At 38.5% G+C, this 14,690-nt stretch overlaps 1 protein-coding gene across 8 annotated transcripts in view; it reads right to left on the minus strand.

The window, feature by feature from the left end:
* Prune2 (prune homolog 2 with BCH domain) overlaps window positions 1–14,690 on the minus strand; it is a 243,982-nt gene that overhangs the window by 178,035 nt on the left and 51,257 nt on the right. For all 8 annotated transcript variants that reach the window (XM_033757733.1, XM_033757728.1, XM_033757732.1 and 5 more), the window contains exons 5-6: window positions 3,653–3,805; window positions 1,218–1,312 (exon numbers count right to left, since the gene is read on the minus strand). In XM_033757733.1, coding sequence (XP_033613624.1) covers window positions 1,218–1,312; window positions 3,653–3,805 — 248 coding nt within the window. The remainder of the gene's footprint in view (window positions 1–1,217; window positions 1,313–3,652; window positions 3,806–14,690) is intronic.

Raw genomic sequence — 14,690 nt, forward strand, 5'->3', positions numbered from 1 at the left:
CCCTTAGGCTTGAACTAGTAGAAATGATTCTCAGAGCTACTGACCCTTGCAAGATCCATGTTTTCCTTGGGTTTCAAGGCACAAAGTAGATTTCTAATTGAAGGTGTTTATCTAGCTACCACAGCTCAAACTGCATGTATTTCTTGTCTTGATTCACATCCATACCTAATTATAGGCAGCATTTACCAATCTGAGAATCCCTAGAAACAGTTGAGTCACTCTACCAACTGAATACAATAAAAATGAGCTCTGTAAGCTATGAGACTCTGCATAACATGACAACAGTCCACCTCTTGGTACTCACAGAGATCTATGAGCTGAATTACAATGTTACTCAGTCAAAAATAAATTTTACAAAGAGATCAAGGAGAAGAGCTCCTGGCTTGCTGTAGGGTGTGCTGGGGTGTGGACCTCATTATACACACCTCTTGTTTCCCAGAAATGTACATGTTCACATAGTCACCATCATCATGAGAACAGAGAATAGTAATATACAATTCTAAAAATCAAAAGACATATCGCTACACAGAAAACTGTGTCCCGTACACTTGAGGCAAGAGCTAGGTGCCTCCACTAAAGACAGGCAGCTTGACCAAGGCAGCAGAAGGGTAAAGAAATGCAGACTTCTGCAAAGGCACACATGTGCCTCTATAAAATACAGCTCCTATTAGTTGGGTTAATTAAGATTAACATACAAGTCATTGAAAACCCTCAAAGTAGACAGAAGATAATTTACCAAGGAAAAACACAAAGACAAGAACAGCATTCACATGGAGTCATTCACTTAATAGATTAGAAGGAGGGTCCCTCCTGATATTTGAGTCATCACCATTGACTATGAAAACAGTATGTGTCCAAATAGTTTACAAAGGCCGAAGACAATTTTTCAGTAAAGGGAAAACGTTGAAGTAGACCCAGTCACATATCACCGCTACTAGAACAGTCTGAGCACACAGATAAATGTGACTGTGTTTTAGGCTCGGTTTTACTGAGATGAATGAAAGAGCACACATCCTGCGAATGTGGGTTTAGCATTTTCATCAACTTAGCAGAGTATTTTTATTTCAAATAATAACCTCCACTCCAAGTCAATTATGCCACAATGAAGCGTTCCCAGCAAAAGACTAACAGTGACTTACGCTGTAGAGAAAGTTGTATTGCAGGTGCTCAGACTGCAGTTTGCAAATCTGTCATTGCTGAAAAAGTATCCCCCTTACCTCAAGGTTCATGTCCACAGCACTGATGGCCACTTTTATTTCTCCATCTGACAGTTCCTTCAGGTCTCTCAACATTGTTTGCTCAGTACTTAAACCTGTGGACAACAGGGGGAAAACTGTTATACTTGGGAAACTTTTTTTATAATATCAAGATATTATTTAAAGAAATTGCTATATTAATTTCATTATTTTATACTTTAATATCACTTTTATCCATAGGAAACACACACAAACCAAGACAATGACCGCATTTGGGACAATATCTGCATCAGTAAGATCCAGGAGGAAAGAGAATTCCCCACTCATGGTGCAGACAAAGGTTCCATAATGGCAGCTTCCTCACAGAGATCTGAGCAGGACTGAATAAAGCAAATCAAAGATGGTGAGGTATTCAGAGACTAGCAAGGGGACAAAGGAAGGAGAGAGCTGAGGTTGGAGAAGAGGATCTGAACACCAGAAACTTATCACCAAAGCAGGCAGGAAACAGGGAGGAAGTGCTACAGCTGTGTTCCTCTCCTTCCCTCTAACAACTTTCCCTGGGCTGCTAACTGCCCCCAGTGGCCAAATCCAACGGAAGCAAGTGTCATGGGAGCCCAGAAAGTGAAATACTCAGGGTCCTGCCTCTCAAGGTCCAAGATCCACCACAGGAAGTGGAGGAAGGGAACAGGTGGAGGGTGGTAAAATGAAGAAAAGCGAGTATAACCATAAAAATGAGTCCAAAATGTGCTTTTAGGGTGCACTTAGGTGAGCTCCTATAACTTTATAATTTATAGCATAATTTTATTCAAAACATACTTATAAATGTGGTCCATGAAGCTATCACGATTGAATTGGCAAGGCTTGTGATGGGCTCTGCCAAAAAGGATCCTAGAATTCCTTAATTGATGGGAGAAATGGCTGAATGACTCAAAACTGCATAGTCACAGTCAGCTGACCAGAGAACTTCATGAAATCTACCTCAGCAAATGAGGGAAAGGTCTGGCTCAGCCTGTAATTATCACACTACATTATTACGTCTGAATAGGCCTCCCATCCTGGAAGAAGATCCACAACAGAGCTTAGTAGAGCACACATAACCTCCCAAGATGCCTGTGAAGACGTCTAAGTTGACCGCCTGCTCCAACTTGGAACACTGTCCATCACAGCAGTGTCGGGGAACAGGCAGGTACTAAACATTTTTCTTTGACTAGCTAATCAAAAGACCACCCGTTTTCCTACTGCAGCATACAGGGATTTATAAGGTGTATTGTGACATTAAGCATTTAAAGCTACATGCCCACACACACGCACTATGCGCACAGATAAGTAGAGGCGTGGTGGGCACTGTGTGTGCCCTGCTCTCACTTCCTCGGGTTCCCCCTCCTCAGAGTGTCCAGCACAATGCTGGGCCATCAGCACCTGTATCTTTTCTTGAAACCTTTCTTTGGCCACCAGAACCTACTTTGGGGAATTAATGCTGTCTGACAGCCAATAAAACCTGATCTGCTTCGCGATGTTTGACAGATTTAGTGATGGCACACTCCTACTTTGGCTGATCTCAAGTTACCAGTCTAGCATCACCCTACTTCCTGGAAATGTAACCACAGCCCTTGGGGTTATAGTGAACACATCCTTGCACATCACTGTGCCCTTTAGGTGGGATCACCTGGAAGGGCAGTGTTACAGCCTCTCTGGGTTCCTAGTGGGATTCAGCTCTGCTCCCACGAAGCTGATGTGCTTGATAAAGCACTCCATTCTCATCGCTGTTGTCTGGGATCACCTCCCAGTAAACTGCTTTGCTCCCGGGGAATACCAAAGTAAAGGAGAAAATCATGTCATTTAATGCTTGCACCTTAAAGATAGATGGCCTGGGTCAGGATCCAGGTCTGTCTACTCACTGGCTGTGTGTTTGCTGTTAGGAAAGCAAAAAAGTCTTTCTATGCCCAGTATTCTCATTTGGAAAATGAGGATCAAAAGGCACCTGACTGCAGGATATGAGGACTCAGGAAGATCATCCTTGCAGAATTATACCATCAGGACCCGTGTAAAGTAGGCATCTGATGAACCATATCTATGTGTTATGAAACAGTTGACCCAGGATATTCACTGCTCTGATAAAATGTACACTTAGAAAATAATTTCACCAGCTTCATCTCTCTCATTTCTTTCTAGGATTAACTGATTTACAAAATCCCATTGTGCTTGACATTGCTCCTGCCATATTCTCATAATAGAACTCCATCAACACAAGGATTGCAGGTAATGATGTATCTGGGATATACATTAACTCAAGAATTCACCACAACCAGACACCAGGGCCTTGGAGGAGAGGCATGGAACAGGATGGCTGTTTTCTGATGAACAAACACCATGAACCTGAAAAACCTTCCACAAGCAATTTTGTGGGAAACACCCCTACTCAAAGCAGACAGAGCACTGCGGACAGAGCCACTCACCATGTGCACTGGAGTGGGTGTCCTGCAGGACTCTGATGATGTCCTCTCTTGGAGGCAAGTTAGGAAACTTCTCTTCCAGGATGGACAGAATATCCTCCTGCATCTCTGAGATCTTCTCTGGATCCATAGTCATCCACTTGAAAAGGATGCTGCCTGAAAGGCATGAACAAAATTGCCCCTGAGTTTTCCAGCCAGCCGGGAGACAGTGCCAGGAAATCAGCTCTCCTGTGCTGCAGGCATCAATCTCTGCAGCATATCTGGCCCTAGCATGTTTATGGCCCAGAGTTCCTAGACAGCTTTCTCAAACCACCCATGCAAACACACAAACATGATACATGTAGGTTTTTGGTTTGTTTGTTTGTTTTCAGACAGGGTCTCACTATGTAGTTGAGACTGACCTGGAACTCACTATGTAGCCCAGGGTGGTTTTGAACTCACAATGATCCTCCTGCCTCAGCCTCCCGAGTGCTGTGATTACAGGTGTGTACCATCACGCCCAGCACATGTAGGTTTTAAATGCTCTCAAAATGAAAATGAGTGTAAACTATGTAGAAATGTATTCTTCAAGATTCGTTTTAAGAGGTTACACAGACTATTTTCTCCATTCGTTGTATTACTGATTTTAAATACACACTTCCTCCTTTTCACAACCAAATCACTATATAATTCCATCACAAACGACTAAGTAATCTGACAAAGTGGTTAACCCGAAACTTGTTTCTGAACTTTCAAGGACCATACATAATTTCAGAAGAATTTGCTATTACCTAATTATAAAGATTCACAAACTGGGTGTAAAGCAAAAGTTTAGATTACAAAGTAATTTGTTAATATGGTTTTAGGGAGACACGTTTAAAAATTAGTCTGGAGAGGTAGATAAAGTCCACATCATGAAGGACCTTCCCAAACATCAATTTTAAGGAGAAGTAACAGGCTCAAATTTATGTTTTATGAGACTTACTCTGAATATCATGTAAAGAATAAATTAGAAAAGGAATGTTGGTGCTGGGCGTGGTGGCACAGGCCTATAATCCCAGCACTTGGGAGGCTGAGGCAGGAGGATCTCTGTTAGGTCAAGGTGCTTATCAGCCTGGGCTACATAGTGAGTCCAAGGCCTGCCTAAATTACATAGGAAGACTCTGTCTTAAAACAAAAGCAACAACAAAAAAGGAATATTGGGGGAGTCATTAAGAAGTTTATTTTTTATAAGAACAACAACAACAAAAAAAGAGAAGAACAGCTTCACATGCAGAGAAATGTGTACTCAGTTCAAATGATCATTTAAGGGTATAGAGGGTAGCCAACTGAATTTGAGTATATACCATGTAGTCTAACAACTTCTGGCATCAAATCCAAAATATAAAGGTGACTTTTCCACTTTCTATTAAAGCCAAGGTTAATTTAAACTTCAGAAAAGACACTTCATCTGTTTCTGGTTTGGATAGACTATTTGTAACAGAAAAAAGGAAAAATGTTATATGGAGCAATAACAAGGCTTAAAGATATAGCTGGTAGAGTACTAACCTAACACGTATTGGGTTCAATCCTTAATACTACTAAAACAAACAGGCAAAAAAAATGACAACAGGAACAATAAATATGCAAGAGCATCAGGAAGTTTCACAGATGATAGTCTTAGAAGCTAAGATTCTGGAGAAAAGGTGAGTACAGAGAAGTGAACACAACATTTGGTGATGCTTTTCCCCTCAAGATATTTGTTAATTCACAAACTGTAGTAAGCTAATAGGCTGAGAAGTGTAGCAGAGCTAACAATAATTTCACAAGACTTTGAGAACAAAGACAGGAGTTTAGGCTTTCTGCACAGAAGAAATCTTAGTTACATATCTGGGTTTTGAGATGGCATACTACACCCTAGCATGGGAATTGGTAAACTATAGTCCGGAGGTCAAGGTTAGCTAATTTCTGGTTTTTATAGACAAAGTATTATCAGAGCACACTCACACCAACTAATTTACACTGTTCCTGAATGTTTCAATGCTATAAACATAGAGCTGAGCAGTTGCCACAGGGACTACAAGTCCACAAGGTCTAAAGTGTTTACTATCTGGTCTTCATGAGAAAAAGTTTGCCAACTCCTGCCCATAGAGAAGAGTGCAACAGAGAGAGGCTAATCTTCACTAAGATTGAAATCTTCATTTTAATCTCTTCAAACAAACTATAGACTTAATTTACCTGCCATGTTTCTATCTCCTTTGAACTGCAAAACTAAGGCCTCACCACAGCAAAAGGATTCCATCATTCATGGCCTTATACTCTCTGCACTTTCCTGTATAATTTTCAGAATTATTGAGTGTGAAGGAAAAAACACAAAATGACTACTAGAAAGCCTAGAGTAAAAACTACAGAAGTAAAGAAAGGAAAGAGCCAGAGGTAACAACAACAAAAAAATTGGCAGGAGAATTGCAGTAGAGAATTTGAATCTATAAATAAAATAACCACATAAAAAGTTTAAAACTGAATTTAATGACTGAATTTAAAAACATAAAAATATGTTTGTAGCAGATTAGATATACAGAAGGAAACACAGGTGCAATGGAAACTGTATCAGAAAAATATCCATACAGAAGCGCAGAGTAAAAAACGATGAAAAATGTAGAGATGAGTGGATGAGAGGTAAAGGACATGTTGACAGTTTGAATGTATGTACAGTAATGTCATGTCCTTTTGTCCTTTATTGGGAAGGGAAGAGAATGGGCTGAAACTGAAAAGGCAGTGGTTGTGGTGACTTTCCAAATTGGTAAACGATGTTATTCTCACAAGAAAACTATGAACTAAAACCAGTAAAGACACAAGAAATACATCAGTATGTACATGATACTAAAATTGCTACACAATAGTAAAACTGTTAAAAGTTACACAGCAAAAACTTAAATCAATCCAAGAAAAGAGGCATTGCAGCCAAAGTGCTATAAGAAATTGAGACTGACTTCTCAATTAAAGTGATGAAAGTCAGAAGACAATGGAATTGAATCTTTAAAATGCTGTTGCACAGTAACTGCCATTCTAAGAATTTTTTATTGAATGAAACATGAAGGCAAAATAAAAAGACATTTTCAGAAAAAAGCTAGAAGAAAAAAATATACATTAAGGGCTGGGGATTTAGCTCAGTGGTGCTGCTGCCTGCCTCACAAACACAAGGTGCTGAGTTCAATCCCCGGTACAAAAAAAAAGAAGGCAGGAAGGAAGGAAGGAAGGAAGGAAGGAAGAAAGAAAGAAAGAAAGGAAAGAAAGAAAGAAAGAAAGAAAGAAAGAAAGAAAGAAAGAAAGAAAGAAAGAAAGAAAGAAAGAAAGAAAGAAAATAAACAGTAAGAAATTTAAAGGCTAAAGACAATTATTCCAGGTGGTCAAAAAAAAAAAAAAAAAGAGGCAAGAAAGACAGAACATTGGACAATGTAAACATGTAGGTAAGAATATATAAACAATTATATAAAACACTTACAATATATTATAAAGTTTTAAATATATAATTAAAATACAGTTCAATAGTAACAAATTGCAGAAGGAACTAAGCAGAGACAAAGTTCTCAGGTTGTTAGATTGTTAGTGTCATAGTCATTTTCCCTTAGTCACTTTCTCACCTCTGGGGCAAAATACCCAATACCCACAATTTAAAAGAGAAAGGGCTTATTTTGCCTCATATTTTCAGTCCATGGTCAGCTGGCTCCAAACTGAAAGGACATCGTAGAAGGAGCTGACAGAAGAAAGCTGCTCCTGTCTTGGTGTCCAGGAAGTAGAAAAGGTAGGGAGGATGAGGAAGCTAAGGAAGAAGATGTACTCTTCCAGGACACACTTCCAGTGACTTGCCTCTGTCAAGTAAGCTCCACCTCCTAACAGCAAGCCAGCTGTAGTGCCCCTATGATCTAGTCACTTTCTACACATCTAAGAATTTGGTGGGATATTTTGATCTAAACCATAACATTCCACCTCTGGTCCCCAAAAGACCTATCTCCATCTTTTTATGCAAAATACATTTAGTCCATCTCTAAGAATCATTCAGGTTTCAATAGTTTTGGCATAACTGAAAGATCCAACTCCAAAGTGCCTTCTGAAACCCAAGGCAAACTCATAGCCATGAGCCTCTGGAAAAATCAAAAAGAAAGGTAAGTACTTTCTACATATAAAAGGAAGACGTAAGGATATTTAAAAATTAGAACAAAGCAAGAACAAAACATATTAGGGAAAACATTAAATCCCTTAGCTGCAGGTCCCGCACTTGGGATACGTTATGGTGAGGTGTGACCTCTAAAGAGCCTGGGTAGACCTGCCCCTATAGCACTGCCAGTTACAGTACTCATGGCTTCTCTCTTGGGGCAGATCCACTCACTCCCTGCAGTTTTCCTTAGCAGACATTCCATGTATCTGGTTTCTCTAACTTCCTGTGGTTTCCACTGAAGTTTTGGCTTCACTCTCACAGTTTCACTATCCTTTCAGTGGCACACTCCCTGGCTTTCCATGCCTTCTTCTAAAATCTGGATGGAATCCTCCCTGACCCCACAAGTCTTGCATTCAGCATGCCTATAAATCCAGAACCACATGGATGATGTCAAGGCCGGCCACGACCTCAAGCAGTACCCAGGACTCCTTGGATGGTGGCTGCAAAGACCTCGGAGCACTTGAATGGCTGAGTACTGTAAACCAAATGCCAAGGAAGCAGTTCCCTAGGTGGCCTTCTGGAGTACGGCACCCTGGAGCTCTCTTCTCAAAGCAATCTTTCAAAGGAGTTTACCTTTACCCTTTTACATCCTTGATCCAGTAAAAAGTAGAGTCTGCTGATTTCTGAGATGCACTTAAGCCATCTGTACTGTTGTTCTGATGAAAAATACTTGGTTTCTTTTTAATACGAATTTTTTTTTCAGCAATCACATTCTCCTTTGCTTCACATGTTCAGGTTCTTCCTTCCTGGTGAAACTCTAAAGTTTTCAATTGGATTTTTGCTCCTGATTCTCACTGTAAACCTCCCTGAAAGCAGCCAGAAGTATCCAGTTCACAGCTTGAATGATAGGCTTCCTTGAAATTTCTTCCACCAAATTATTTAGCTCACTCAATCCCTTGCAAAGTCTCATGACATGGGCAAAATGTAGACAAATATCCTGCCAGCGTATAACACACATAACCTCTAGCCCAATGGCCAATGAAGTCCTTGTTCCTAACTGAAACCTTCTGAGTTTGGCTTTTATTGTCTACATTTTTATCACCATTCTGATCTTTTGAGCTCTGACCAGGCAAGCTTAGATTATAGAATTCTAGGGTTTCGTTAGCTGGCATCTCCAAACCTTTACAAACTCCTCTCACCAATCACTTTCAATCCTTTCTAACTCCTTGATCAGGTAAGTCATCAGAACAACCCCACTCCTGGTATCAAAGTATATCTTAGTCATTTTCTTGTTGCTGGGACAAAATATTCAACACTACAGGTTAAAAGAAGAGAGGTTTATAGGTTTATTTGGGCTCACAGTTTTTAGATGTTTCAGTCCATAATCAGTTGGCTCCAGGGCAGGAAGAGCACACTGGAAGGGCCTGGCATAAGAAAGCTGCTTATGTCATGATGACCAGGAAGCAGAGTGAAGGAACAATCCTGCCTCTGGGTCATGCCTCCAGAGACCTGACTCTTCTAACCAGCCTCTAGCCCCTAAGAGCACAGTCAGCTCTGAATCCATCGGAGGATTAATCCACTGCTAAGTACAGCTTTCCCATGATCCAGTCAGCTTCCAAAAGCCCAGCTTTTGAATACCTGAGGCGTTGAGGGAAGACAGTCTTAATCTAAACTATCACACAGGGAATGGTAATAAGATGAGTTTATATGATATTTAAATTGCATGTTGTAAATGTTATTATACTAATAAAATAATTTTTATAAAAGAATTAATAACTAAAAAGATAATGGGGGAAATGTAATAAAAACATCGACAGTATAGTTACAGTGAATAAATGAAAGGAGATGAAGAAAAAGTAAGTGAATTAGAAGAAAAGTAGAAAATGATAAATGTAAATTTAAACATAATAGCAATTACAATAAATGTAAAGAGACAAGATACTTCAATTAAAATTATCAAACTGAATTTTAGAAATCATAATGTACTGTTTCCAAGAGCAAACCTTAAATATGAGATTGAAAGGCTGAAAATAAAAGAATAAAAAGATATAACATTAAAATACCAACCACAAGAAATAATACACTATCAGACTAAGCAGACTACAAAACAAGAAGAAACACATGATATTAAGATAAATATTTCTTATTAAAGGGTCAAACCTGACAAAGGCATATCAATTCTAAATTTGTGTGTACTTCTACTAACAGCTTCTAAATATAAAAATTAAAAGCTGACAAATCTGGAGGAAGAGAGAGAAACAGTCACAGTGGAAAAGAAATATAATATTTTCACAATAATTCTTCCAAAGGATAGAAGAAGAGAACATTTCCCAACATGTTTTATAAATCCAGATATTATTTTGATACCAATACATGATAGACAGGGACATTAGAAGAAAGAAGAATTACAGAAAACTCTATCATAAATATAGATGCAAGAAAAATTTAAACTAGTCTCAAGTGAAATTTAAGAAGATGTAAGAAGACTTTGTATGGCCACTAATAGAGACTCCCCCAGGAATCAAAGGATAACAATACTTAAATATTATTAAGGATAATACTTAAAGATGCATTTGAGTTGGGAGTGGGGACACACATTTATAAATCTCAGCACTCTGGGAGGCTGAGGCAGGATAGCAAGTTTGGGCTCAGCCTTGGCAACTTAGCAACTTAGGAAGATACCGTCTCAAAACAAACAAACAAACAAAAAAATAAGGGCTAGAAATATAGCTCAGTGTGAAGACCCTGAGTTCAATTCCTAGTACTTTCCCCCCAAAATTAGTCAATACAATTCACTATAATAATAGAATAAAGGAGAAAAATCGTAGGATCACTTCAACAAATGTCACACCAAACTTCACAAAATCCAAGATTTAATCATTATAAAATCTCAGCTAAGTAGAAAGAGAAGACAATAATGAATTTAAGTTGATGAATGGCCCTTGTAAAAACTAAATAAAGACAGAAAAAATTCATATGGGTATTTGTGAAATGCCAAAAGATTTTCACTTTAAATTAGAAATGAGATCAGAATGTCTCCTATTACTTTTCCTATTTGACACTGTTAATTATAGCCAAAGACCAACAAGGAAAGCAAAAACCTTAAAAGGGAATGAAAAATGGAAAGAAAGAAGATGAATTAAAACTTTCCTTATACATGAAATGTTTGATATACAAAAACCTCAAACAATTTCTGAATGAATTACAATAACAAATTTTTTAAAATGTGCTGCATAATACAACAGTTTTTATTTCTATAAATAATTACAAATAAACAAAATCAAACTTAAAAGTTAAATGCAGTAGTGTTGAAATACAAAATACTGATGCATACATTTGACCAAAATGTGCTTGGCTTATAGTCAAAAGAAGGATCTATTTTCTTTGATTTGGACATCTTAATTTTTAAATATAAAAAATATTATTCAAAATAAACCTAAGTGATACTACATTACACAGAGTAGAAGTGAAAAAAGACATTGGATTATGGCTAAGACTGACTTGACCAAAAGGGGATAACATATCATCATCATTAGGAAAAGCTAACTCAAAAGATGCTTCCACTGAGTTGATTTCTCTAGATGAGAAAAGCTATGGCCAAACTTCATCACAGGAACTCATCTATATGGTCAATTTTTCTACTTCACATTAGAAAATTATTTAGTAGACACACACTCAGTTGCATATTAGTATCAGGATGGAGAGCCATCAAAGACACCTGTCAGCACATTCAAACTTATTTCTTAGCGAGTACTGACATAACTTCCACCAAATTCTTCAGAACAAAAGAAACACTTAAATCCACAAACTTGAACCCCAAAATATCTGAACTATTCATAGGCTAACAAGGAGTGGGCAGAATGAGCAGCAAGCAACAAAGTAAATAAGTCTAATAAATAATTACGAGCGTTGCATTCTATTAAAACAAAATCAATCGCAATATTTTTTGTTCAAAAGATGAGGGATGTGAAGGATCTCTTGCCAAAAGTAATGCAGTATATTAATATTAAACATGGTCTAGCAGAGTCAAAAGTTGTTTCAGGAAAACAGCACAATTAAGGAATATTCTGCATAATAAATTCTTAAGCAGAAAAGAAGGGACTTCAGCTTCTTTCATTGTTTTACTCAGGACTGATTTCTTTGTCATAGGGAAACAGAAAAATTATAGAACAAATAACAAAGGGAGAAAGGAGAACAAGAAGAAAAAGGAAATACAATTTAGCTTTTTTCTGAAAAGGTATAAAAAGCATATTATTCAATTGTTTACTGTTATATATTTAAAATGTCTGTATTTAAGAATAAGGTTTATTATTGTATGGCAGAAGAAATAAGTCAGGTTGAGGAATCATCTTGCTTTTATATTTAGCAGAAACAGTCATTTCTTTTCCCTACCCCAACATCTTCCTAAGCAAAGCAGGCGAGGAAATTCCCTCTGGACTTTGCAACCATTTCAGGAAAGTGATGATTCACTCAGGGCAAGGAAGGGGGAAAATTGGCTGTGTTCCTTTCCTATTTGACCTCCTTAAAAGGATCTTTTTGAAGCTGTTAATCCAGGCTACTAAAATAGCAAGCAACTATTCTTCATAAAGGTCAAATGAAATTATCAACAGAAAGGAGTTTGTTTGTTTTTAAATCCTAAAGTATAGTTTTTTCATTTAATCCAAAATCAAGAACAATTACTGTTAATTTTTTCCACTCTTCATCTTGTGGCTGCTGTCAAGCAAATAAACATCAAAGCCATTGGGGCAAAGTGTGGTCTTGATCAAAGTGTGTCTGGTAATCAATGGCTGGAATCTCATTGCCAGATGATTCCTGGAAACACACACACACACACACACACACACACACACACACACACACCAATGTGATGATTCAGCAATTTAATGGTTTTTAAATCCGGCAGTAATCTTCCAGTATACATCTCTGGGGAAATAAAAAGAACACAGGTTCAGGTCTCTGTTGGGTTTATAAATGTTTGCTTTGGGCACAAATCCAGGATATAATGAAGCAGCAACTTTCGATCATCCTGGCAGTGTATATAACGTGACTTTTCAGTATGCTTGAGTTATATCATGTTTAGAAATAACAAAAATATCTTAGAATCACATAGGAGAGGGGGAAAAATGGGAAAGGGGGTAAAAAAGAAATGAGAAAGATAGATAAAATATTAAAAATTATTTAAAGAGCACAGACAGATGGGAGGGAAAGGAACAAAACAAATTCTGACTGATTTCCAAAATTCAGGATCATTTATGATCATATCCACATGAGCATTTTCTATTCTAACACAGATAATTTCCTACATAAATAGAAAATAATGCTACATAAATGTGTGCTTTTTCCAGAAGAGAATGGATGTTAATGATTTGTATCCTGACATTTCTAAGTTTGAAGTAAGGTAACAAGAAGCCCTACCCACTGCAGGAAGCTTAAGAAAATGTATTCCCCTATTCGGCTGGAACCATGGAGGGTGCTGAAGAAAAAGAAAAGAATGCTCCTGTTGTGTCAGAAACCCTTAAGGAAAGGTAGAGGAATTTCACAGGGCTGGAGATCAAGTGCCCAAGAAAGAAGTTTGTGCAGAAGATGCTCCAATAGACAGGAAGGAAGCTTACCTAGGAAATAGCTGAGTTCCACCTCAAGGAATGGAGGCAGACGTGCAGAACAGGGAGTTGAGTAACTAGGATGGCAAGAAAAGCTGGCCACTTCTGTGTACCAGCAGAACCCAAACTGGCAAGTGTCACAGGGATCGGAGATATCAGTGATATAAACCCAAGGGGTGGAAAAGTGTGGCAGCCCCTTCCTTTTGCCACATCTTCAGTGGCACCTTTGTTAAGTTCAACAAGGCTTCAGTTTGTATGCAGGAGATTGAAACCACAGATCCATGGCATGGGAGACCCAGACACGAGCTCAGCAAAGGACCTAATCTGCAGGTTTGACTAGAGAGACCAGTTGCACTGGACTTTGATTGCAGAGTCTCTCGGTAAACGTGGTGTTTCCTGCACAGGGGATCTGATTCATGAAATGTATGCCATTAGAAAATGCTTCAAAGGAGCATAACTTCCTATGGCAATTCAAATCACCTTTCCCATAAGGTAGAATGAAAGAGAAGACTGTTTATTTTGATACACACACACACACACACACACACACACACACACACACATATATATATATTTCTTTTTTTTTTTGTACTGGGGGTCGAACTTGAGTCCTTGCTCTTGCTAGGCAGGCGGCAGAACCACTGAGCTAAATCCCAGGCCCAAGACTATTTATTTTGTAGATAGGGGAAATCTGATAGCAGGGAAGGCAAGATTAACAGGCTCCTTAGCAGGATGAGCTGAGGGGTCTACCTTAATACTTCTGGAATTCAGTCAGTTAATAGTGACAGCTCTAACGGAAAGGGGAGAGGAGGGGCGGGAAGGGGGAGGAGGGGAATGAAGGGAGAGGAGGTTAAACAAGGCAAATTATTTCAACTTTGCTAAGTCCTCCACAAGGCCTAAAACACAAGGCCTCTCGTTTTCACCCTTTGAGTCCCACAGGGCCCAAAGGATATAGTGACAGAGGAGATTATCAAAGAATGTGTTGGTGCTGGCCTTTTAACTGGAGTACAAATGATCTTCGAACAACCTTCACAGTAATCAGGTTCCACCCGAGTGTTTGAAGAAAATGGTACACCCTAATGCAAACACCTTGATAGATAGTTACAGCGGTAAGTTGTAGGCATAAAAAGTTTCAAATTTAATAATTGTAAATTAAATCTGTATTCCCTGCATTTGGAGAAAAATTCCATTTAAATAGGTATTTCCTGCAACTAGCGAAAAACATGAGTATGTGTAGAAAAGAAATCTGGAAGAGAAAACAAGGTTATCTGACTAGAGGCCAAGCTGAGCACAGAACAGAGATGAGAAGGGAATCCACAGGCAC

Source organism: Fukomys damarensis, unplaced genomic scaffold (assembly GCF_012274545.1).
Source record: "Fukomys damarensis isolate Sample0158 unplaced genomic scaffold, DMR_v1.0_HiC HiC_scaffold_31, whole genome shotgun sequence".
Taxonomy (NCBI): Eukaryota; Metazoa; Chordata; class Mammalia; order Rodentia; family Bathyergidae; genus Fukomys; species Fukomys damarensis.